Here is a 24,207-nt window from a genome sequence, read left to right as displayed (position 1 = left end):
GCCTCCTCCCGGATCTCACGCAGCTTCCTGTTGAAGACGTGGCTCCGGTGCTGCCATATTGTGCGGTGACCGACGGAGGCCGATCAGCAGACAGGCCCAGTACCCGGCATTATCTCCCGCAAACATGGTGAGCGGTGGAGGCGGGCGGGTGAGGGCACCGGGGACAGGGCCGGAGAGCGGCGGACGGGAGAGCTGCCCCCTGTGTACGTGGGGCTGGGAAGCGGCCGCTCCGGGATCTCCTGGTACGTGCGACACTTGGCTCACACCTCAGTGTGCTGGTGAGACCGGGTAGCGGCCGGAGGAGCGGGAGTCACTGCCGGAGGAGCGGGGGTCACTGCCGGAGGAGCGGGGGTCACTGCCGGAGGAGCGGGGGTCACTGCCGGAGGAGCGGGAGTCACTGCCGGAGGAGCGGGGGTCGCTGCCGGAGGAGCGGGGGTCGCTGCCTGAGGAGCGGGGGTCGCTGCCGGAGGAGCGGGGGTCGCTGCCGGAGGAGCGGGGGTCGCTGCCTGAGGAGCGGGAGTCCCTGCCGGGGGAGCGGGGGTCACTGCCGGAGGAGCGGGGGTCACTGCCGGAGGAGCGGGGGTCACTGCCGGAGGAGCGGGGGTCACTGCCGGAGGAGCGGGAGTCACTGCCGGAGGAGCGGGGGTCGCTGCCGGAGGAGCGGGGGTCGCTGCCGGAGGAGCGGGGGTCGCTGCCGGAGGAGCGGGGGTCGCTGCCGGAGGAGCGGGGGTCGCTGCCGGAGGAGCGGGGGTCGCTGCCGGAGGAGCGGGGGTCGCTGCCTGAGGAGCGGGGGTCGCTGCCGGAGGAGCGGGGGTCGCTGCCGGAGGAGCGGGGGTCGCTGCCGGAGGAGCGGGGGTCGCTGCCTGAGGAGCGGGGGTCCCTGCCGGAGGAGCGGGGGTCGCTGCCGGAGGAGCGGGAGTCGCTGCCGGAGGAGCGGGGGTCCCTGCCGGAGGAGCGGGGGTCGCTGCCGGAGGAGCGGGAGTCACTGCCGGAGGAGCGGGGGTCACTGCCGGAGGAGCGGGGGTCACTGCCGGAGGAGCGGGGGTCACTGCCTGAGGAGCGGGAGTCACTGCCGGAGGAGCGGGAGTCCCTGCCGGAGGAGCGGGGGTCGCTGCCGGAGGAGCGGGAGTCACTGCCGGAGGAGCGGGGGTCCCTGCCGGAGGAGCGGGGGTCGCTGCCTGAGGAGCGGGTGTCGCTGCCGGAGGAGCGGGGGTCACTGCCGGAGGAGCGGGGGTCACTGCCGGAGGAGCGGGGGTCACTGCCTGAGGAGCGGGAGTCACTGCCGGAGGAGCGGGGGTCACTGCCTCCGTACATGGCCTCACTATGACCCACAGGTGTGGGCCTGGGACGTCCATTGTCCTGTATGGCGGTGTCCCGACCTGCCCTGATGGCGGCTGCAGCCGAGACACCGTGCGGTGCGACTGTCAGTGTCAGGCTGTAATGTCACTACATACTGTCACCGGAGAAAGGCCAACAAAACCCTGGGCCGAGCTCCCCGTCAGGTAACTATGGGCGACCAGCCCGGGGTCTGCAATCGCCCACCACAACCTGACTGGCTGGTCGTCCGTAGTTACCTGACTGGGGGAGCTGGTTGCCCGCAGTTGTCTGGCGGGGGAGCTGGTCGTCCGTAGTTACCTGACTGGGGGAGCTGGTCGCCCATAGTTGCCTGACTGGGGGAGCGGGTTGCCCGCAGTTGCCTGACTGGGGGAGCCGGTCGCCCGCAGTTGCCTGACTGGGGGAGCCGGTCGCCCGCAGTTGCCTGACTGGGGGAGCCGGTCGCCCGCAGTTGCCTGACTGGGGGAGCCGGTCGCCCGCAGTTGCCTGACTGGGGGAGCCGGTCGCCCGCAGTTGCCTGACTGGGGGAGCCGGTCGCCCGCAGTTGCCTGACTGGGGGAGCCGGTCGCCCGCAGTTGCCTGACTGGGGGAGCCGGTCGCCCGCAGTTGCCTGACTGGGGGAGCCGGTCGCCCGCAGTTGCCTGACTGGGGGAGCCGGTCGCCCGCAGTTGCCTGACTGGGGGAGCCGGTCGCCCGCAGTTGCCTGACTGGGGGAGCCGGTCGCCCGCAGTTGCCTGACTGGGGGAGCCGGTCGCCCGCAGTTGCCTGACTGGGGGAGCCGGCGGCCCGCAGTTGCCTGACTGGGGGAGCGGGTTGCCCGCAGTTGTCTGGCGGGGGAGCCGGCGGCCCGCAGTTGCCTGACTGGGGGAGCCGGTCGCCCGCAGTTGCCTGACTGGGGGAGCCGGTCGCCCGCAGTTGCCTGACTGGGGGAGCCGGTCGCCCGCAGTTGCCTGACTGGGGGAGCCGGTCGCCCGCAGTTGCCTGACTGGGGGAGCCGGTCGCCCGCAGTTGCCTGACTGGGGGAGCCGGTCGCCCGCAGTTGCCTGACTGGGGGAGCCGGTCGCCCGCAGTTGCCTGACTGGGGGAGCCGGTCGCCCGCAGTTGCCTGACTGGGGGAGCCGGTCGCCCGCAGTTGCCTGACTGGGGGAGCCGGTCGCCCGCAGTTGCCTGACTGGGGGAGCCGGTCGCCCGCAGTTGCCTGACTGGGGGAGCCGGTCGCCCGCAGTTGCCTGACTGGGGGAGCCGGTCGCCCGCAGTTGCCTGACTGGGGGAGCCGGTCGCCCGCAGTTGCCTGACTGGGGGAGCCGGTCGCCCGCAGTTGCCTGACTGGGGGAGCCGGCCGCCCGCAGTTGCCTGACTGGGGGAGCCGGCCGCCCGCAGTTGCCTGACTGGGGGAGCCGGCCGCCCGCAGTTGCCTGACTGGGGGAGCCGGCCGCCCGCAGTTGCCTGACTGGGGGAGCCGGCCGCCCGCAGTTGCCTGACTGGGGGAGCCGGCCGCCCGCAGTTGCCTGACTGGGGGAGCCGGCCGCCCGCAGTTGCCTGACTGGGGGAGCCGGCCGCCCGCAGTTGCCTGACTGGGGGAGCCGGCCGCCCGCAGTTGCCTGACTGGGGGAGCCGGCCGCCCGCAGTTGCCTGACTGGGGGAGCCGGCCGCCCGCAGTTGCCTGACTGGGGGAGCCGGCCGCCCGCAGTTGCCCGACAGTCTGGCCCCTATCCTCCTCTGACAATGGGACCTGACTGGCTGCAGTGTTGCAATCATTGGGTGCATTTTGACTCTTGTGTCCCAGTGTCTGTTGCTGGGTGAGATGACTGTGGCACAGGCTGTGCGGTGACTTCCGTAGTGTAATGGCCGCCGTGCACATTGGCAGACTTTGGTTGATAGATGAAGAACTGCGGGCTGTACAAACCAATCATCCAGGAAACTGGGGCGACTGTTTCCCATTTGTCATGTGTACAGCATCTGCTTTTATGGCAGCCATTATTAACAATGTATGAGGCCACATACTTTCCTACAGTAAGGGTACCGTCACACAGTGGCACTTTGATCGCTAGGACGGCACGATCCGTGATGTTCCAGCGATATCCTTATGATCTCGCTGTGTCTGACACGCTACTGCGATCAGGGACCCCGCTGAGAATCGTACGTCGTAGCAGATCGTTTGAAACTTTATTTCGTCGCTGGATCTCCCGCTGACATCGCTGAATCGGCGTCACACACGCAGGGCCGCGCTTAGTAACCCGATGTTTACCCTGGTTACCAGCGTAAACGTAAAAAAAACCCAAACACTACATACTTACCTTCCGTGTCTGTCCTCCGGCGCTGTGCTTCTCTGCACTGGCTGTGAGCGCCGGCCAGCCGGAAAGCAGAGCACAGCGGTGACGTCACCGCTCTGCTTTACGGCTGACCGGCGCTAGCAGTGCAGAGGAAGGCAGAGCGCCGGGGACAGACAGCGGAAGGTAAGTATGTAGTGTTTGTTTTTTTGTTTTTTTACGTTTACGCTGGTAACCAGGGTAAACATTGGGTTACTAAGCGCGGCCCTGCGCTTAGTAACCCAATGTTTACCCTGGTTACCAGGGGACTTCGGGATCGTTGGTCGCTGGAGAGCTGTCTGTGTGACAGGTCTCCAGCGACGAAACAGCGATCGGCATCGTTGTCGTATCGCTGCAGCGTTGTCTCAGTGTGACGGTACCCTAAGGATATGTGCCCCGATCAGGAACCGGCTGCGCTGTGGACACAGTGTATGTGCGCTGCTGCCGACTACTGAGCGCAGGTGATTCCACTGTGATCACTGAACTGTCCAATACATTGGGTGACATTTAAACTAGACATGCTGCAGTCTGGAGAGATGCGCTGCATGTCCGTCTCCACGGGTGATCCGTAGGGGTCTCTGAACGTATAGTGGACATGTGGTTTGTAGAAAAAAAAACCAAAATCTGGACACTGCACAAGTACACAACGTCCAGCCCGCAGCGTTCAGTGATCGTCTGCACCTACCCTAAGGCATTGCAATGTATCCATAAGCTTGGATGCTGTGTGGAGGCTCTGTACGGGATGCATCTTTCTTTTTTGCGCACCCATAGACTGGAATATCCAAGTCTCGTACCACATTCAGAAGCGTGTGCATGCTGCAATTTTTTTTTCTAATGCGCGGATTCACTATGTGAAAAAGAATCGCTCATCGGCACTGCCCTACTGAGTAGTATTGGGTCCACATGGGATCTGTGGTTTTCTGGGTCACTCGTCCTACTGTCCATCAGCCGATCACTCGATAATACATGCTGCTGTATGATAAGTGGCGGATTTCTCCCCAACAACACTTTCATCCAGGGCAAGTCTGTGAATGAACAATGGTCTTGTCTGACCTCGGTAGGACGATTGCTCCTGGAGAATAGTTTGTCCTCCGCCTGGTGTCATTGAGCAGTGGGGAAGACCAATGTGTAATGGTCGCTGAGCAGACGACTGCTCTTCAGACGCTTATTGATTGTGTGTGTCCCCTGTGACTGTAGCGCTCCCACAGCCTGTGACAATCGCAGGGACCAGAAATAATTTTGCAGTCATTCTAATGAGTTTTTCATTTGTGTACTGGAGTGGCTGGGGTCTATGGTCACCGGTCCCATCACATAGGACACCAGGGTGCTAGGACCTTGGCAGTCTGTCTTTGCTCGGTGAGTGGCTGCACCATGTGCTAAAGTCAATAGGCCCTGTGTGCTCACATCCACCAGACCCACAGACTCTCTCCTATACAGCGTAGTATATTGGAAGTTCTGCTGAATTTCCACAGTATGCAGAGAGCGGTTCATAACCTCCCGTCCACTACACCGTACTACAATTTGCAATACACTCTCTTTATTTTGGTCTGGACAGAAAATCCTCCTTGGATACATGATGTGTTCTCATTGGTGCTCCTGCCAGTTCTAATGTGCATCAGTAAACGCTGCAGGTCGGACGCTGCGTACCTATGCAGCATCCAACCCGTCGCATCCAGATGTTACAGCATAGTGGAGGGGATTTCAAGGAATCTCATGCCCACTATGCCTCCGGATCACCCGCGGAGACGGACATGCAGCGCGTCTCTCCAGACCACAAGAGAAATGTCACCAATAGAATGTATTGGACCTGGTAAATCCGCACAGTTTAGTGATCACAGCGGAATCACCTGCGTTCAATAAATGGCAGCACTATGGATGCAGCAGACATGTGCTCCGGCCAAAGCTCTGCCGATTCCAGATGGTGGGCACCCTGTCTGAAAGCTCCCAGTGCTTCTTCTGCACCAGTTCCTAATGCAGAGGCAGGAGGGGGCTGGCTTACTAACACTGATTAGTGCTCTTTATGTGCTTGGACATCCCCCTTTTGGAGTCCATTTATAACTAGTTGTTTTCTGTACATACCCAACAATCATCTGTAATCTACTTTTTTTCTGCTTCATTTCTTCATCATTTTCAACCATTTGCTGCCATTGAATGGCAAGTTTATTTTTTTGGTTCTGTCCCTCCTGCTCCTCCCTATACAGTACATTAAAGGGGTTTTCTGGCAATTTTTTTTACCCTTTTATTTTAAGTGTAGCCAAAGTGTTCTGTAATCAACAGTACTTACTCACCTGAGGATTTGTCCCCTCTACTGATGTTGTTGGTACTTGATTGCTGCAGTCAATCATTGTTGACACTTGGATTGACATTGTGGCCAATGATTGGCTGCAGTAGTCACTTGCTGAAAAAGGAGACGAAATCTGGCAGAGGACCCGACCAGTAGGGCAGCGGAGTGCCAGTAGGCGAGTAGGGGGTGTTTATCACACTTGGACCATACTTACATTTCTAGCATAAATTCTACTATTTCTGCCAGACACATGGTGGCAACACCTCAGCCTAACCCTAGAACATGTACAGGAACCACAATACACCAGCCACAATGTCCTTTTCCCTACACAAGAAGATTTAAAGGGATTTTTTAAATAAATTCAAGGCATCCTACTCTAGCTCTGCCTTTATGAAAGAAGCCCTCCTCCCATCAAAATGTGTCCTCTTAATATATTGCAGTCATATTATATAGCACTGTGTACTTACAATTGCTCATTTTGCCTTTTTACCTAGTTAATTCTTCTGTTTTCCATTAGGTCTATGACACCACAAGATTTAAAACAGACTAACTGAATCCTTCTAAGCTCTACGTAGAAACAGTAGGTCAATTTTCCCTGTATGACTCATGAGTCACTGCAAAACTCCCTGGCAGGGAGGAGGGAGTAGCTGGGTCAGGAGGTGAAGAGGGGAATGATAGCTGCAGGGACAAGAGACGTCCTGTTTCTATATAGAGCAGTGAAAAGAGAAGAATTATCTGAGTAGAAAGGCAAAATGAGCAATTGTAAGTGCACAATGCTATATAATATGATGATTGCAATATAGTAAGAGGATAAAAACGTTGATGGGAGGAGTACAAGACACCAGTCACAATGAATCAGGCCCTAATTGTATAGAAGCATAACCTGGGCATGCTCTAATCTGGGCAAAGTCAGTGTGAAGAGAGGGGGAGGAGGTGAGCTGTAACCGCCTTTTGTGAATGGTGGATCCTGTGATATCAGCATTTGTCATTATAATCCTGTCTGTAATGATAATGGGACTGTTGAAAATTCCTGTGTATGAATCAGGAAGTGTGAGTCTATACTGGTCAGTGTGGAAAGTGCTATATGTCTGTTTCTAAATAGTTATATGATAACATTCTCAAAGTAAAAACAAATACACTTAACATAAAAAGCTGATGTGAACAGGTAATTTTCTGATGGCCCTTCCCTTTTAGATGCGCAGACTGTTCCCTTCTGGCAGCGTTGTGGCTGGATATGATCACTGTCACCCATAACACTAGGCACGTTCTTGTCCGGAGCCTCACTAATGGCGTGCTCTCTTCCAGGTGCTGCTAGCTGCTGCGGTCTGTACGAAGGCCGGTAAGGCCATAGTGTCGCGGCAGTTTGTGGAGATGACCCGCACTCGCATTGAAGGACTATTGGCTGCTTTCCCGAAATTAATGAACACAGGAAAACAGCACACCTTTGTAGAAACTGAAAGTGTGCGCTATGTATACCAGCCCATGGAGAAGCTGTACATGGTTCTCATCACCACCAAGAACAGCAACATCCTTGAGGACCTCGAGACCCTGAGACTCTTCTCCAGAGTGGTATGTATGGCTCTGCCGCAGGAGATGCTGTGCACACACCGCTGTAACATCACTGCTTTTCTGCAGGTTCAGTGAATGCTTCTGCTCGGATTTATCATGTCACATACTGTCTACACCAGGGTTCTGGAGTCGGTATAAAATAGAATAACTCAGACTCCTAAAATATGTAATACATTGGGTGCGGTAGTACAATGCAGTACATGATGTACTGTATATACTCGAGTATAAGCCGACCCCCCCCCTAATTTTTGCCACAAAAAACTGCGAAAACGTAATGGCTCGAGTATAAGCATAGGGTGGGAAATGCAGCAGCTACTGGTAAATGTCAAAAATAAAAATAGATAACAATAAAAGTAAAATTAATTGAGACGTAGTAGGTTAAATGTTTTTGAATATCCATATTGAATCAGGAGCCCCATATAATGCTCCATACAGTTCATGATGGCCCCATATAATGCTCCATACAAAAATATGCCCCATATAATGCTGCACAAAGGTTAATGTGGCCCCATAAGATGCTCCATAGATTATGCCCCATATAATGCTGCACAAAGGTTAAAGATGGCCCCATAAGATGCTCCACAGAAAATACACCCCATACAAAATACGCCCCATATAATGCTCCATACAGAATATGCCCCATATAATGCTGCACAAAAGTTAATGATGGCCCCATAAGGTGCTCCATACAAAATAGTGCTGAAAATCTCGGCTTATACAATAGTATATATGGTAAATGTTTTCATAAGACTTTGGGAAAGTTATGAAATATCCTATAAATGTCTGTTCTGTTCCTGATCTAAGGAATCTTGGCTTTTAGTTGAGATGAATCTGCTGCACTTTATATACATGTCCTTCGTGACCTGGGCTGTGGGGTCAGAGGTTTGGCTGAACTACCTCACAGCACCCTACACACTACTACAGAAATGGGGGATCCCACACAGTCTGCCGGTCACATTACCTGCAAGATCTCTGATATACACATGTTGGAACATTACCGGCCAGGTCACCCACTTTTGGTCTCTGACTGGTGTGAGAGGGCTTGACACACTTACCCGCTTCCTCAGGTTGACACTGGAACTGTTCTTGTAGAGAATCACCTGCTGGTTTCTTGTGGATAGCATAGATCATAGCAGGGTTCAGCAAAATAAACAGAGCCTTGCTGGCATAATGGTAAAACCACCAAAACACAGTCCATATGAGTCCATTCCTTCAGGGTTCACCTGCCGTTATCCCGCACAGTCCTTAGCTCTTTAGGGAGCTACAGTGCCTTTCGAAAGTATTCGGCCCCCTGAAACTTTTCAACCTTTTCCCACATGTCATGCTTCAAACATAAAGATACCAAATGTAAATTTTTGGTGAAGAATCAACAAGTGGACCACAATTGTGAAGTTTGAATGAAATTTATTGGTTATTTTAAATTTTTGTGGAAATTCAAAAACTGAAAAGTGGGGCGTGCAATATTATTCGTCCCCTTTAGGCCATGTGCACACGATGTGGATTTTGCTGCGGATCCGCAGCAGTTTCCCATGAGTTTACAGTTCAATGTAAACCTATGGGAAACCAAAAACGCTGTGCACATGCTGCGGAAAAAACCGCGCGGAAACGCAGCGGTTTGGATTCCGCAGCAGTTTTACAGCTGCCCCTATGGAAAACCGCCGTAAATCCGCAATAAATCTGCAGCAAAAACGCAGCGTTTTTGCCCTGCAGATTTATCAAATCTGCTGCGGACAAATCTGCAGTTCCCAAGAATACGTGTGCACATAGCCTTACTTTCAGTGCAGCAAACTCATTCCAGAAGTTCACTGTGGATTTCTGAACGATCCAATGTTGTCCTAAATGCCTAATGATGATAAATATAATCCACCTGTGTGTAATCAAATCTCCGTATATGCTCCGTATATGCTCTGCGATAGTCTCAGGGTTCTGTTTGAAGCACAGAGAGCATCATGAAGACCAAGGAACACAACAGGCAGGTCCATGATACTGTTGTGGAGAAGTTTAAAGCCGGATTTGGATTCAAAATGATTTCCAAAACTTTAAACATCCCAAGGAGCACTGTGCAAGCAATCATATTGAAATGGAAGGAGTACCATGCCACTGCAAGTCTACCAAGACCCGGCCGTCCCTCTAAACTTTCATCTCAAACAAGGAGAAGACTGATCAGAGATGCAGCCAAGAGGCCCATGATCACTCTGGATGAACTGCAGAGATCTACAGCTGAGGTGGGAGTCTGTCCATAGGACAACAATCAGTCATACACTGCACAAATCTGGCCTTTATGGAAGAGTGGCAAGAAGAAAGCCATTTCTCAAAGATATCCATAAAAAGTGTTGTTTAAAGTTTACAACAAGCCACCTGGGAGACACCAAACATGTGGAAGAAGGTGCCCTGGTCAGATGAAACCAAAATCTAACTTTTTGCCAAACGATATGTTTGATGTAAAGACAACACAGCTCATCACCCTGAACACACCATCCTCACTGTCAAACATGGTGGTGGCAGCATCATGGTTTGGACCTACTTGTCTCAGCAGGGACAGGGAAGATGGTTAAAATTGATGGGAAGATGGATGGAGCCAAATACAGGACCATTCTTGAAGAAAACCTGTTCGAGTCTGCAAAAGACCTGAGACTTGGACAGAGATTTGTCTTCCAACAAGACAATGATCCAAAACATAAAGCAAAATCTACAATGGAATAGTTCACAAATAAACGTATCCAGGTGTTAGAATGGCCAAGTCAGAGTCCAGACCTCAATCCAACCGAGAATCTGTGCAAAGAGCTGAAAACTGCTGTTCAGAAACGATCTCCATCAAACCTCACTGAGATCGAGCTGTTTGCCAAGGAAGAATGGGCAAGAATTTCAGTCTCTCGATTTACAAAACTGATAGAGACATACCCCAAGTGACTTGCAGCTGTAATCGCAGCAAACGGTGGCGCAACAAAGTATTATGTTTCAGGGGCCGAATAATATTGCACGCCCCACTTTTCAGTTTTTAAATTTCCACAATAATTTAATAAAATAACCAATAAATTTCGTTCAACTTCACAATTGTGTTCCACTTGTTGTTGATTCTTTACCAAAAATTTACATTTGGTATTTTTGTTTGAAGCATAAGTGGGAAAAGGTTGAAAGTTGGGCTGAATACTTTTGCAGGGCTTTGTATGTGGGAATTCCTGCTCTCCCAATACTCACCACCACCTGACTGTCATGGCCAGGTATTTACCACCCATGTGATGGTCACATGACCTTGACCTCACACAGGTCCTGTCGGGACTCTACATGTGGAGATACGGTGGACCTCCGCCCACCCGCTCTATGAAGGTCCAATGATTTACAGCTATTAGCCAGGCTGAGTACATGTGGGGATTCCCTTGCAACCAGGCAACCCCCACATGTACTGAGGCTGGCTACTAGATGTAACTTATTCAGCTGCGGATCTCCGAGCACTAAAAAACACTTGGAGGACCCCCGAGCATGCTCAGGATATCTCGGGTAACGAGTATATTCACTCATCACTAGTTATTACTACAATAACCCTTAGGGCTCATGTGCACACGACAGGCCCCAGTGCTGTCTGTGGGGAAAAACAATATTACAATATTATTCAGCGGGCAGTGCAATTGAACACGTTATTACCTGACCTAATCTGTGTGAAAAAAATCATTACGTGCCCTAGTTTGTTCCATAAATTGGATTTCTCATCCCTTCACATAATAACATCCAATTATTATGGATACATTGCAGTTCTGTAACACGTGACAGTTCAAATGGTTTGGGAAATGATTAATAGCTGCTGTAAAAACCAAAAACTAAACCCTTGGCTGGCAAGTGAGATGAGAATCCTCCCAACTTTGTGCCCGACACTGACCGATGTACCGTGCATTGGTGAGAGCCTGGTCCTGGGGGCAGGATCTGACCTGTTTTGCCTTTTAGGCTTGTGCTAATGAGGTAGAAGGATGGCTCCTTTACAGGGGTGCAGTCATTCTTGCACCTAAAATTGTGCAGGGGTTCCAGCATAACTCTCTTTAACCCCTTAAGGGCCGCTCCTGTTTGGTCTTGCCCCAATCCTTTTCCCCCATTATTGCGTTCCCGGAGCCATCATTTGTTGTTTTTGTAATCCTAGCTATATGAGGGCTTATTTTCTGCAGGTGTTGCATTTCTGAATAACACGTCCTTTTTATCATATAATGTACTGAATAAAAGGCAGCCGGGCACGCTTTTGGGTACATGTAATTTATTATCCAGAATCTCATAGTTTGTAAGCTTGCGAGCAGGGCCCTCACTCCTCCTGGTATCTGTTTTGAACTGTATTTCTGTTATGCTGTAATGTCTATTGTCTGTACAAGTCCCCTCTATAATTTGTAAAGCGCTATATAAATAAAATTATTATTATTAGTCTGCCCCTTTTCTACGCTATCCTCGAGCTGCACAAATAGAGACTTTCTCTGTTGGGTAGTATGATTAAGATATTACATTTAGATTTGATTTGGTAATGGGTTTTTTTTTTTTACAATACACTGCTCGAAAAAAAAAAAAATTTCTTCTTTTGGCATATTTTGAGAGCCGTAAGCTGTTACATCGCTGTGTCAATAAAGCTGTGTGAAGGCTTATTTTTGCATGACACGATACCTTTTTGTGTTACACTTCTTGGGCACACTTACCAGTTTAATTTGTCCTGGAAATGTCCCAATTCTCCTGCAATTTGTCATCTCTTTTCTTTGCTCCTCCTCATCCGCATTCTGCCAGCACTATAGTTTCAGGAAGTTCCTTTTCTCTTCCCAGCATGCATTGCTCCCACCATTGTCCAATGGACAGACTGCCCTGATATGGAAGTCCGCCTCTGCTGTTCCATCTTTTAGTTGGTCAGGAGCCAACGCTAGGCCCCCATCCGGAGCCTGTCTGCTGCCAGGGACAGGTTACACATGCCAGTCCTCAGTGGTGTGAACACCTCGTGGCTGCAGTTTCTTTTTTTATTGAGGGTGGATGTGCGAGGTTGTGATTTGCTGTTTTCCTGGCGGAGTAACGGTGATGAATGACCAAGCCTGCGCTGCTTACTGTCCGTGTGCTCCATTCTCTCAGTAGCTGGACCGCCATTTGTTCTGCTTTTACCTTTTTGATTTTGTATTTTTCCCATATTTGTTATAAGCCGATTGCTTGTCGTGTTTTTTTGACGCTCTGGGAGTTTGGTTCTTTGACCCTGGAAATATATTGATCTTCTTAAAGGGAAGCAAACATAATAAAATGCTTATCACTCAAAGAATAGGTCTCTTTCTGATTAATTTCCTTATAAGAACTGTTGGATAAGAGGAGTTCTCTATGTACATCAGCATCCAGCCATTGCATGGGTCATTTGTTCTGTTTTTCCTTTCCTAGATTCCTGAATACTGTCGAGCTTTGGAGGAAACTGAGATCTCCGACCATTGTTTTGATCTTATATTCGCCTTTGATGAGATTGTGGCTCTGGGATACAGGGAAAATGTGAACCTGGCCCAAATCCGAACATTCACGGAGATGGACTCGCATGAGGAGAAGGTGTTCAGGGCAGTCAGAGAGGTGAGGCTCAGGACAGGCTGCACACCCTACGGTGGTTTCTTACTGTCTTATTATATGTGATTCATATTTCTATCACTTATTCTGCTTTTATCCAGACTCTTCTGTGGAAGTCACTTTCTCAGTGTTAGTCTATGGCGCACTGCTTTGGTCCCATAGACTTACATTGGACAGCAGTAAGGTTACGTTCACACCCTGAGTTTTGGCGCTGTGTATTTCTGCTGCATCTTACATTTCCAGTAAATTGGATGGGTTTATATAAGTCCAATGCCACGTTGTGTACACTGAGCTGCGGAGCATGTTTGATATCCACAATATGTCAGTTTCTCTTATGGTTACACTGAGTTTCATGTGCAGATTTTCCCATATAATTGCACTAGATGTGGAAAATCCTCAGGTAAAAAAGCCCATACAGAAACGCACTAAAGACGTGTATTCTGCACTCGAGTATCAATAACGTTTTGTCAAATCAAATACCAGGAAGCGTCAAAAACAAAGCGGCTTCATATGAAACATGGCACCAAATGCTACAAAACATAAGTTATTTCTTTTGCAGCATCATGAAGATAAATGTATCTGAGCATTGTGTGGGAATAAGACTTTCATTATTATATTTTTTTTCTTTCTGCAGACCCAGGAACGAGAGGCAAAGGCAGAGATGAGGCGCAAAGCAAAGGAGCTGCAGCAGGCTAGGAGAGATGCCGAGCGCCAGGGCAAGAAAGCGCCAGGGTTCGGAGGTTTCGGGAGTTCTGGCAGTTCCTCGATGTCTAGTAATGCTGCAGCATTGATCACAGAAAACATCATGGAGCCGGAGAAGACAAAGTCTGCTCCTATGCCAACCAGGTAACCGTGGCTCTTGGCGATCACATTTCTTTTCAGTGCTCTTCTTCTTTTTTTTTTTTTTTTTTTCCTAAGTTCCTTTGAAACTTTGTTTCAGGCCTTCAGGTTCTAATAAAGCCCTAAAACTTGGAGCCAAGGGAAAAGAAGTGGATAACTTTGTGGACAAGCTGAAGTCTGAAGGAGAGACAATTGTTACCCCAGCTGCTGGCAAGAGACCATCTGAAGTGGCAAAGGTCCTGCCTCCCCCTGTCAATGTTGAGAGGTCAGTAAGGAGTGGGCCCTTTACCTGTTTCACCAGTAATTTTCCGGGATTGCTTCCTAAATACTATGAATTCTGAGTAATAAGGATCTCTCTTTATTCAGCGTTCATTTGAAGATTGAAGAGAAAATATCCTTAACCTGCAGCAGGGACGGTGGTCTGCAAAATATGGAAGTCCATGGTCTCATTATGCTTAGAGTGTCGGATGATAAGGTTGGAAGGATCCGTGTGCATGTCGATAATGAAGACAAGAAAGGGGTACAGCTGCAGGTGAGATGCCAGGAGAGCCGCGGCATAATCCTAAAAATCCTGGTCTTTTTGCAGTATGCTTGGCTGAGATATTTAAAAAAAAAAAAAAAAAAATCTATAATCACATACCAATGTATTACCCTCAAGAAAAACCCATCCAGCCCATGAATGGCAGCACTTCCCAGGACTCGAATGCAAAAATGATATTCATATTTTTTGATAAGTTAAAATAGAGGAGATACAACAGGTTTCGGATACAGTATATATCCTTCAGGTATCATAAAAACACAGTACAAATCCTACTAGTATAAAATTCAATCACACTTTAATATAGTAGTTTTTTTTTTTTTACTGAGCATGCTCCAATCCAATTAGCCAATTTCGCTAGTTGGATCCATCGAAAAAGTGAATCCATCGCATTAGTTTTTCACAATCTGCGACAGATCCATGGAGCCAACGGATTGTGACTGACAGCAAAAAAGTGAAGTGTGAAAGGGGCCTTAATGCGACAAAAGCAAATTTTGAAAGGTCGCACCCAGTTCAGAACGTGGTATGCATCATGCTACAGTTTCAACACCCCTGAAAATATGCAGTGATGGATCCCCCGTGCTCCCGACGCGTGTCTTAATGCTCATCATGGGAGTGGAGGGCTGTGGGGCAAATGCAACCATGTCGCTGAAGAGATTGCCGTCATGATGCATACCACCTTCTGAACTGGGTGAGACCTTCCCAAATTTGCTTATGTCGTATTAACACTGTAGCTCCTATATTGTGATGGAGGACAGGGGAGAGTGTCCACCATTACATATTTCTAGGAAGGATGATTTTCTAACAACCGCCTTCTTATTTGTGGGTGAGAGTGATAAGTTTATATTGAAGCATGAAAACGGAGGGGAATTCTGTGCTGCTATTTCACTTCTTTTCTTCATACTGAATGTATTTGTAAAGAGGCAGTGAAAACTCTTATGGAGCAGCACAAGGAGGAGGATGCTAGAAACTTGTCTTGTGTAAAGTATATAGCAGGAAACTTGGATTAATCCTTACTGGCAGCTGAGTCTTCCTTTTGTAGATTATACAAGGGGACATAGAGGCTGGTAAAAAGAAAATTACCCTTCAGAAACATCTATGCCCCGTGTATAACAACCTTTAGAAGCAGGTGTGCCCACCTGGTAGAATTACCCTTTAGAAGCAGCTAGGCCCCCTTGTATAATTGCCCTTTAGAAGCACCTAGGCCCCTCTTTGTATAATCATCCTTTAGAAGTACCTAGGCCCCCCTTGTATAATTACCCTTTAGAAGCAACTAGGGCCCCCCCTTGTATAATTACCCTTTAGGCCATGTGCACACGTTCAGTATTTTTCGCGTTTTTTTTTGCTATAAAAACGCAAAAAAAAGCTATAATTGTATAAAAAAAAAAAAAAAAAGAATTTAAAATAAAAAATAGTGATATACTCACCTTCGATGGCCCCCGGATTCTTCCCGCCTCTCAGCGGTGCATGCTGCCGCTTCCGTTCCTATAGATGGTGTGTGAAGGACCTGCGATGACGTCGCCGTCTTGTGATTGGTTGCGTGACCGCTCATGTGACCGCGACGTCATCGAAGGTCCTGCACACACAAACCATCTATAGGAACGGACGCTGCTGAGGAGATCGGCTGTCTGCAGGTGAGTATAACCATTTTTTTTTATTTTTTTAATTATTTTTAAACATTCTATCTTTGACTATTGATGCTGCATAGGCAGCATCTATAGTGAAAACTTGGTCACACTTGTCAAACACTGTTTGACAATTGTGACCAACCTGTCAGTCAGTTTTCCAAGTGATGCTACAGATCGCTTGGAAAACTTTAGCATTCTGCAAGCTAATTTCGCTTGCAAAATGCTAAAAAAAAAAAAAAAAGCGGAAAAAAACGCAAAAAAAAATGCGGATTTCTTGCAGAAAATTTCCGGTTTTCTTCAGGAAATTTCTGCAAGAAATCCTGACGTGTGCACATACCCTTAGAAGCACCTAGGCCCCCCCCTTGTATAATTACCCTTTAGAAGCAGCTAGGCCCCTTGTATAATTACCCTTTAGAAGCACCTAGGCCCCCCCTTGTATAATTACCCTTTAGAAGCAGCTAGACCCCCCCCCCCCCTTATATAATTATCCTTAAGAAGCAGCTAGGCCCCCCCCCCCCTTATATAATTACCCTTTAGAAGCAGCTAGCCCCCCCCTTATATAATTACCCTTAAGAAGCAGCTAGGCCCCCCTTGTATAATTTTTCTTTAGAAGCAGCCAGGCCCCCCCCCCCCTTGTATAATTACCCTTTAGAAGCAGCTAGGCCCCTTGTATAATTGCCCTTTAAAAGCACCTAGGCCCCCCCTTGTATAATTATTTTTTAGAAGCACCTAACCCCCCCCCCCCCCTTGTATAATTACCCTTTAGAAGCACCTAGGCCCCCCCTTGTATAATTACCCTTTAGAAGCAGCCAGGCCCCTTTGTGTAATTACCCTTTAGAAGCAGCTAGGCCCCCCTTGTATAATTTTTCTTTAGAAGCAGCCAGGCCCCCTTCTTTATTAGCAATTGTTTAATGTAAGCTTTAGGCTCCTTGTGGAAATTAAGGTAAGTCTAACCCCTGATTTGTGTTTTGCTAATTCGCTATCTATTGAAATGGTGTTTCCTGATGGCCTTCTTTACGGCTCCGTGTGCGTGCTGCTCACCACTTCGGTCTGTGTGTAACAGTTTTCTCTTTTTCTGCAGACTCATCCAAATGTGGACAAAAAACTTTTCACATCTGACTCCTTGATTGGATTGAAAAATCCAGAGAAGTCTTTTCCCCTTAATAGCGACGTTGGTGTCTTAAAATGGCGACTTCAGACAACAGATGAGGCCTTGATACCTCTGACCAGTGAGTCTATTAATGTTACACGCGAGGCGTCTACAAGGCAGCAGGGATTATGTTCTTGTATGAGGACGCAGCCAAATAAGTTTTGTTTTCATTATTTACTTCTATTGAAATGGTTCAGATTTTTTTTTTTTTTTTTTTTCCATCGACGTAGACTGAGCGGCTTGTATTTTTCAGAACACGTTGTAGTTTTTAAATACATCGTTTGCTTTACCTTATACTGTACAGAACAATTGGTACATACGGTACATCCCAAGTGAAGCAGAATGGTGGAGACAAAAAACTAAATTTCCACCTTTTGTGTTTTGGGCTTCATTTTTAGGGGGCAGTAAAAATTACCTGGGATAATGATTCTCCAAGTCAGTAGGATTACAGTGATGCCAAACATATATAGGGGATTTTGTTAATTTTTCTTAAGGCACCAAAATAGTAAAAATAAAATAAAATTATTTTTAATCAGCAGTTTAAGATCCATAACTTTTGTTTATTTGATGAATCTCTATGAGGGTTTTATTTTATTTTTTGCAGTTCATGCTGTTGATATTAATGATACCTTTTTGAGGTACATCTTATATTTTATGGCTTTTTTTGTGCATTTTGTGTTGTAGGTGTGGTGACCAAACAGTAATTTTGTAGTTTTGATTTTTTTTTTTTCCCATTACAATGTTTACTATACAAGTTAAACAATTTGAAACTTTCATAGTTCAGACTTTTGTGGGCATAACAATATCAGACACATATTTTTTTTTGAGTAAATGGATGGTGAATTTTTTTAATTTTTCTTCTCCCCATAGGGAACTTGATCCTTTGATTGTGTGATCACATATTCTATACACTGTAATATTAACATCTTGCAGTTTATTGTAAGTCCGTTTCCTTCACAGGTGTACCAGTATGATGGCAATGGGGGCTTTCAGCAGGCAAAGTAAACCAAGCTCATGTTTCGGGGGATGATGAGTTCCTAGAACAGACTACTGGGTTGGATTGCTTGGTTTAAATACTGCAGTCAGTGTCTGTCAACAGCATTAAAGGGACTGTGGCAGCACAGAATGACTGTTCAAGCCATGCAAAGGCGCTTGGTCGCACCGTGAAGCACCGATCATTTAAAGGCACCTTCCCACCTTCTTTTCCATCTATCTTTGCCTTTTTCTGGCTCTATAAAGCTACAGCTGTCAGTCAAAATAGAGGGGTGAAGATATAGGGAGAAACGATAGGTGGGAACATGCACTTAAATGATTGTCCCTTCCAGGGGTGCACTGAGCGCCTGTACTTGTGGAGTGTGACTGCTGTAATCCGCTATTATTGGCAGAATAGCACAGCTTTAATCCTGATAGAATGGAGCAGCAGTGTGGATGTCTGCTCACTGCCCCATTCATTCCCTGTGGGGCGCCTGAACCCTCCACTTGGCTTTTTTCTGCAGCTTTGTAAGCAATGAGTGCAGCCAGAAGATGCTGTGCTCTGGCTGTTACATAAGCAATCCCCCCAGCACAGCCCAGTACATCATTCCTTCAGCCATTTCTCCTCTGAACATCTCCCAATCAGTGCAGACAGTCCTCCGATCCCTCACAGCCCAGTACATCATTCCTTCAGCCATTTCTCCTCTGAACATCTCCCAATCAGTGCAGACAGTCCTCCGATCCCTCACAGCCCAGTACATCATTCCTTCAGCCATTTCTCCTCTGAACATCTCACAGTCAGTGCAGACAGTCCTCCAACCCCTCACAGCCCAGTACATCATTCCTTCAGCCATTTCTCCTCTGAACATTTCCCAGTGAGTGCAGACAGTCCTCCGATCCCTCACAGCCCAGTACATCATTCCTTCAGCCATTTCTCTTCTGAACATCTCACAGTCAGTGCAGACAGTCCTCCGATCCCTCACAGCCCAGTACATCATTCCTTCAGCCATTTCTCCTCTGAACATCTCCCGGTCAGTGCAGACAGTCCTCCGACCCCTCACAGCCCAGTACATCATTCCTTCAGCCATTTCTCCTCTGAACATCTCCCGGTCAGTGCAGTCAGTCCTCCGACCCCTCACAGCCCAGTGCATCATTCCTTCAGCCATTTCTCCTCTGAACATCTCCCAGTCAGTGCAGACAGTCCTCCGATCCCTCACAGCCCAGTACATCATTCCTTCAGCCATTTCTCCTCTGAACATCTCCCGGTCAGTGCAGTCAGTCCTCCGATCCCTCACAGCCCAGTACATCATTCCTTCAGCCATTTCTCCTCTGAACATCTCCCGGTCAGTGCAGTCAGTCCTCCGACCCCTCACAGCCCAGTACATCATTCCTTCAGCCATTTCTCTTCTGAACATCTCACAGTCAGTGCAGACAGTCCTCCGATCCCTTGCAGCGCTCACATGGCTCCCTGCTTTACCCATCGGAGATCTCCCTGCTTCCCGCTTTGTGGGCGCAGGCTAAACACCACATGCTCAATTCTAATATCCGAATCTCAGGGATGAACGAGTCCTGTTCTATTGATCGCCCACAGCTCTTTTCTCTCTTTCTAGTTAATTGTTGGCCGTCAGAAAGTGGAAATGGCTGTGATGTAAATATTGAGTACGAGCTACAGGAAGATAAGCTGGAGCTGAACGATGTGGTTATTACTATCCCATTGCCGTAAGTAATAGTCCTAAGGATGGATTGTGTCTTGTGGTTTCATTTTTTTCCTATTCTACAGATTGGACTTTTTTGTTGTATCTTCTTTGTGCTTTAATATGTCAAGGCAGAAAGGTGAATATACACCTTTCCTTTCCCTGAAGTATTAGTGGGTAGTGAGGCTAAATGCTTGTGGCAGAGTGGAGATTTTGTGGGATGTCTGCAGATCCCATCTTTTCTGGATAATTCCCAAGTTGTGGAGTAGATATGTGCTGAGAGCAGGCATGTCCTTCTTTCACTCTTACTAGTGAGTATAGAGAGGACTCGCAGCCTATGAAAGGCGGCATAACGAAAATCCCCAAAGCTTAGTAAGTACTACCATGAGAAACTGATCAACAAGTTACTTGGAGGATGGCCATTACTTTATTGCTGGCCTAACCTTGGGATTGGCCATCGACATCTGATTGCCGACCAGCTGTTGACATCGGAGGTCGAAAGTTCTCAGATGCTTCTGTAACACAGCAGCTCCCACATTTTTTTTAGTGACACCCATCCCCCTACCGCTTCCCGATCAGGTGTTATCAGCAGGAATTAGTCATGGATCTGTGGATAGGTTTGACAAAGCTGTTGTGTTCAGACAGCATCTGGAAACTCCTGGCCTCCGCCAGTAACAGCTGATCAGCGGGTACCGGGTGCCACTTCCCACTGATCTGATATCAGTGACCTATCAAAAGAATAATAGGCAATCGATAAAAAAAAATAGCGGCTACCCTCATTAATTCTTATTTAGTAATCTCACTAAGAAACATTTACCTTTGTGTAGTTGATGTTCTGATCTTAAAATGAAAGTAGCAGCCCTCCCATGAAGATTTATTTTATTACATAGATCTGTATGGTCATGTATTGTAATGCAGTGTTAGCATGCTCGCCTACCGCTACCTCCTCCGGGATCCAGTGACTTTCTGCTCCTCTCCAGACTCTCCGGATCACTCTATAGGTATGAGCCAGAATTCTCTTTACAATGTAATTCTATGGTGCCTCATAATGTAATGGACTTGCATTGTAAAAGCCACTTCTGGCTCACAGATCAGTGTGACCCCGAGAGTGTGCAGAGCGATGACGTTACTCAGAAGAGCGGCGCTGGGTACTGAAAAATATGGCTGTAGGTGAGTATATGAACACATACGCACTATACTACAAGCACATATCCACAGGTTTAGAAAAAAAAATCTTCATGGGAGGGATTTTTTAACTATTGGCTTACTTACGGATGAGCACTTTCTTAAAATGTACTGCAATTTATTAACATGAATTAAAGTTCATGTTTGCCCGGTCTCGTATTACTGTTGGCACAGGCCGGCTTCGGATGTGCACTGTAAGGATTACCTTTTGCGTAGTACAAAAGATCTCTTCACATGACAAAGGATCATCGGGTGATCGTCAGCCTGTGTCCCTAGTAAAGGTACCTTCACACTGAATGATATCGCTAGCGATCTGTGACGTTGCAGCGTCCTGGATAGCGATATCGTTGAGTTTGACAGGCAGCAGCGATCAGGATCCTGCTGTGCCATCGTTGGTCGGAGCAGAAAGTCCAGAACTTTATTTCATCGCTGGACTCCCGCAGACATCGCTGAATCGGCGTATGTGACGCCGATTCAGCGATGTCTTCACTGGTAACCAGGGTAAACATTGGGTTACTAAGCGCAGGGCCGCGCTTAGTAACCCGATGTTTACCCTGGTTACCAGCGTAAACGTAAAACAAACACTACATACTTACATTCCGGTGTCTGTCCCCGGCGCTGTGCTTCTCTGCACTGACTGTGAGCGCCAGCCGGAAAGCAGAGCACAGCGGTGACGTCACCGCTCTGCTTTACGGCCGGCCGGCACTCAGTCAGTGCAGAGAAGCAGAACGCCGGGGACAGACACCGGAATGTAAGTATGTAGTGTTTGGGGTTTTTTACGTTTACGCTGGTAACCAGGGTAAACATCGGGTTACTAAGCGCGGACCTGCGCTTAGTAACCCAATGTTTACCCTGGTTACCAGGGGACTTTGCATAGTTGGTCGCTGGAGAGCTGTCTGTGTGACAGCTCTCCAGCGACCACACAGCGACGCTGCAGCGATCGGGATCGTTGTCTAGATTGCTGCAGCGTCGGTAAATGTGACGGTACCTTAACACTCACTATAATTGTTCAGTGTAAAAGGACTTTAAGGTGTTCCCTTTTACCCATGGAAGGGTAGGTTATATAAGTCACAATTCATGTGTCCTCTGTGTGTTAGATCTGTAGCTGTCGCCCATTAAGCATCACTGAGTAAGTCGCATCAACTCCCAGTATCTATATTTTTTCCTTGACAAGTTTAAGAGCTGTAAATCATCTGACAGTAGATTAGTCTTCGGGATGACACATTTCTAACTCTACTACCTCCATATCACAGGGCCGGAGTCGGAGCTCCAGTGATTGGAGACATCGATGGAGACTACCACCACGACGGTCGGAGGAATACACTTGAGTGGACTCTGCCTGTTATTGACTCCAAAAACAAGAGTGGAAGCCTGGAGTTTAGCATTGCTGGACATCCCAATGATTTCTTCCCTGTCACAGTGTCCTTTGTATCCAAGAAGAACTACTGCAACCTACAGGTTGGAATACTACCGCCTGTGTATTCCATTCAGACGGGCAGATTTTATTTATGGCGTAGTAAACGTGTGTTTTATGGAATAAAGGACAATTATGTACAGAGAAAGTATAACTAGAGGTCGGTGATGAATCTGACCGCATATACCCGGCACTGGGACCCCCATGAGCCACTAGAAGGACATGACATGGCATGACTGTTTGGAGATTGCTGTTGGTCCTTTCATGTCTGTTAGACTGAGGTACCTGAGCACTGTTCTTGGCTACCTCCATGGCCCCTAAGCACTGGATGGAGCAGCAGCTTTCATGCACAGTGTGCCACTGCTTTCGATTACATCCAAAGTCAGGAGAAAAAGGAGTTGAGTTGGAATGATGGTGACCCCATCAATCAGACCGTATTTTGTGGAAAAGCCCATTACACTGGCCGTAGACATGGTAACCTTCAAGGATCCAAACATTGGAGAGTTACTTGCTCATTGGGTTGACTAATGGACATCTAACTGGAGGGTCTTAAGAGTAGATGATGTCTGATGACCGCCATGAATGAATTCTCGTAAAGTCATTGGTGCATTGGTTACATGATCCTTTTCGGACATCTGCTGGGTCTGGTTCAAATGGGCTCACGGGTGGATGTGTGTTGGTTGTGGGATAGAAGTAATTACATAAGGTGCTCTCACGCAGTTTGTTTTTTTTAGTTTGGCCTTAGGCATAGTAAGCGGGCTTGTTTTTATTTCAGCGGATATTTCTTACTCAGTGTGCCATACTTTACAAACATGGAGGATGATTTTTCTCTCTCTTCTGCAGGTGGCCAAAGTGACTCAGGTGGATGGCAACAGCCCTGTGAGGTTTTCTATCGAGACTTCGTTTCTTGTGGACAAATATGAAATCCTGTAACCAGCAGAAAGAACAAGGGTCTATCCTGGAAATCATTTTCTGTAAAATTTCTGAATAGAAGCAACCAAAGGGGTTTTCTCTATGCCTTGTGCTTTTCTGGCGGCGTACAGAAAATCCCAATAAGTACTATCCTGCAGATCTTATTCACTCCTTCCATGGAAAGGAAAAGCAGATTTTGTTCCATATACTATTTTTATTTCCTACTTGCAGAAGGGACAGTACAAAAGATTGTCCTGCAGGAAGTGCTCTGTGCACGTCCCGACATTGAGGGAAAACTCGATTTCAAAGAAGAATAATTTATATATCTGTCCTGTTAGCAACACGTTTCCTTCCATTCTCCGGAATATTCTAATTTTTATGGTTTGGTTGTCATTTAGCCAATTATTTTTGGAGGAAAACTGAGGATTTTTTTTGTGAGCAAATAGAAAATGTGGGCATGTGTAATCTTGTAGGAGACTGGCAAGTGGAATGACGGGACATGTTTTTTTGTAACCCTGTATAATTACATAAAGAATACACATTCCATAATGCAGAAATATTGTTCTGTAACCCAATAAAAAAGAAAAAAAAGCTGAGAATGAGTGTGATTTATTGTGTAGTGTGTAAGCTATGCCTCCTAGGGTCTACGTGTAAAATGGGGGCTGAGACGCAACCTGTCCAACACTTCACACCGCCATACATGCCTCGTTTTCTATGTTCCACATGCTGAATCTTGCTATATTTCAGTATCGATGTGAGGCCAGGAGACTTATTCATTTTTATTCCTCTTTGGAATTAATTTGGGAGGAAATTTTGTAACAGGG

General features: G+C 47.9%; 1 protein-coding gene across 1 annotated transcript; it reads left to right on the top strand.

Annotated features, from left to right (window-relative positions):
• Positions 1-23,982, top strand: ARCN1 (archain 1). Its single transcript, XM_069742762.1, has 10 exons — positions 1-127; positions 7,234-7,497; positions 12,877-13,056; positions 13,685-13,896; positions 13,991-14,155; positions 14,257-14,422; positions 17,138-17,285; positions 19,789-19,897; positions 22,311-22,515; positions 23,315-23,982. The coding sequence occupies exons 1-10, from the start codon at positions 125-127 to the stop codon at positions 23,402-23,404; spliced, it is 1,542 nt and encodes a 513-aa protein (XP_069598863.1). The 5' UTR covers positions 1-124; the 3' UTR covers positions 23,405-23,982.
• Positions 23,983-24,207: the final 225 nt, after the last annotated feature.

The sequence above is a fragment of the Ranitomeya imitator genome, chromosome 10 (genome assembly GCF_032444005.1).
Source record: "Ranitomeya imitator isolate aRanImi1 chromosome 10, aRanImi1.pri, whole genome shotgun sequence".
NCBI lineage: Eukaryota > Metazoa > Chordata > Amphibia > Anura > Dendrobatidae > Ranitomeya > Ranitomeya imitator.
The sequence above is the reverse complement of the archived record's forward strand: the minus strand, read 5'-3'. Positions and strand labels throughout refer to the sequence as shown.

What these genes read in the sequence shown, in the direction of transcription:
- ARCN1 (XM_069742762.1), top strand. An exon ending in TGTTCAGGGCAGTCAGAGAG is followed by an intron (nt 13,057 to 13,684) that starts GTGAGGCTCAGG and finishes TTCTTTCTGCAG; the next exon opens with ACCCAGGAACGAGAGGCAAA. An exon ending in CCCCCTGTCAATGTTGAGAG is followed by an intron (nt 14,156 to 14,256) that starts GTCAGTAAGGAG and finishes CTCTTTATTCAG; the next exon opens with CGTTCATTTGAAGATTGAAG.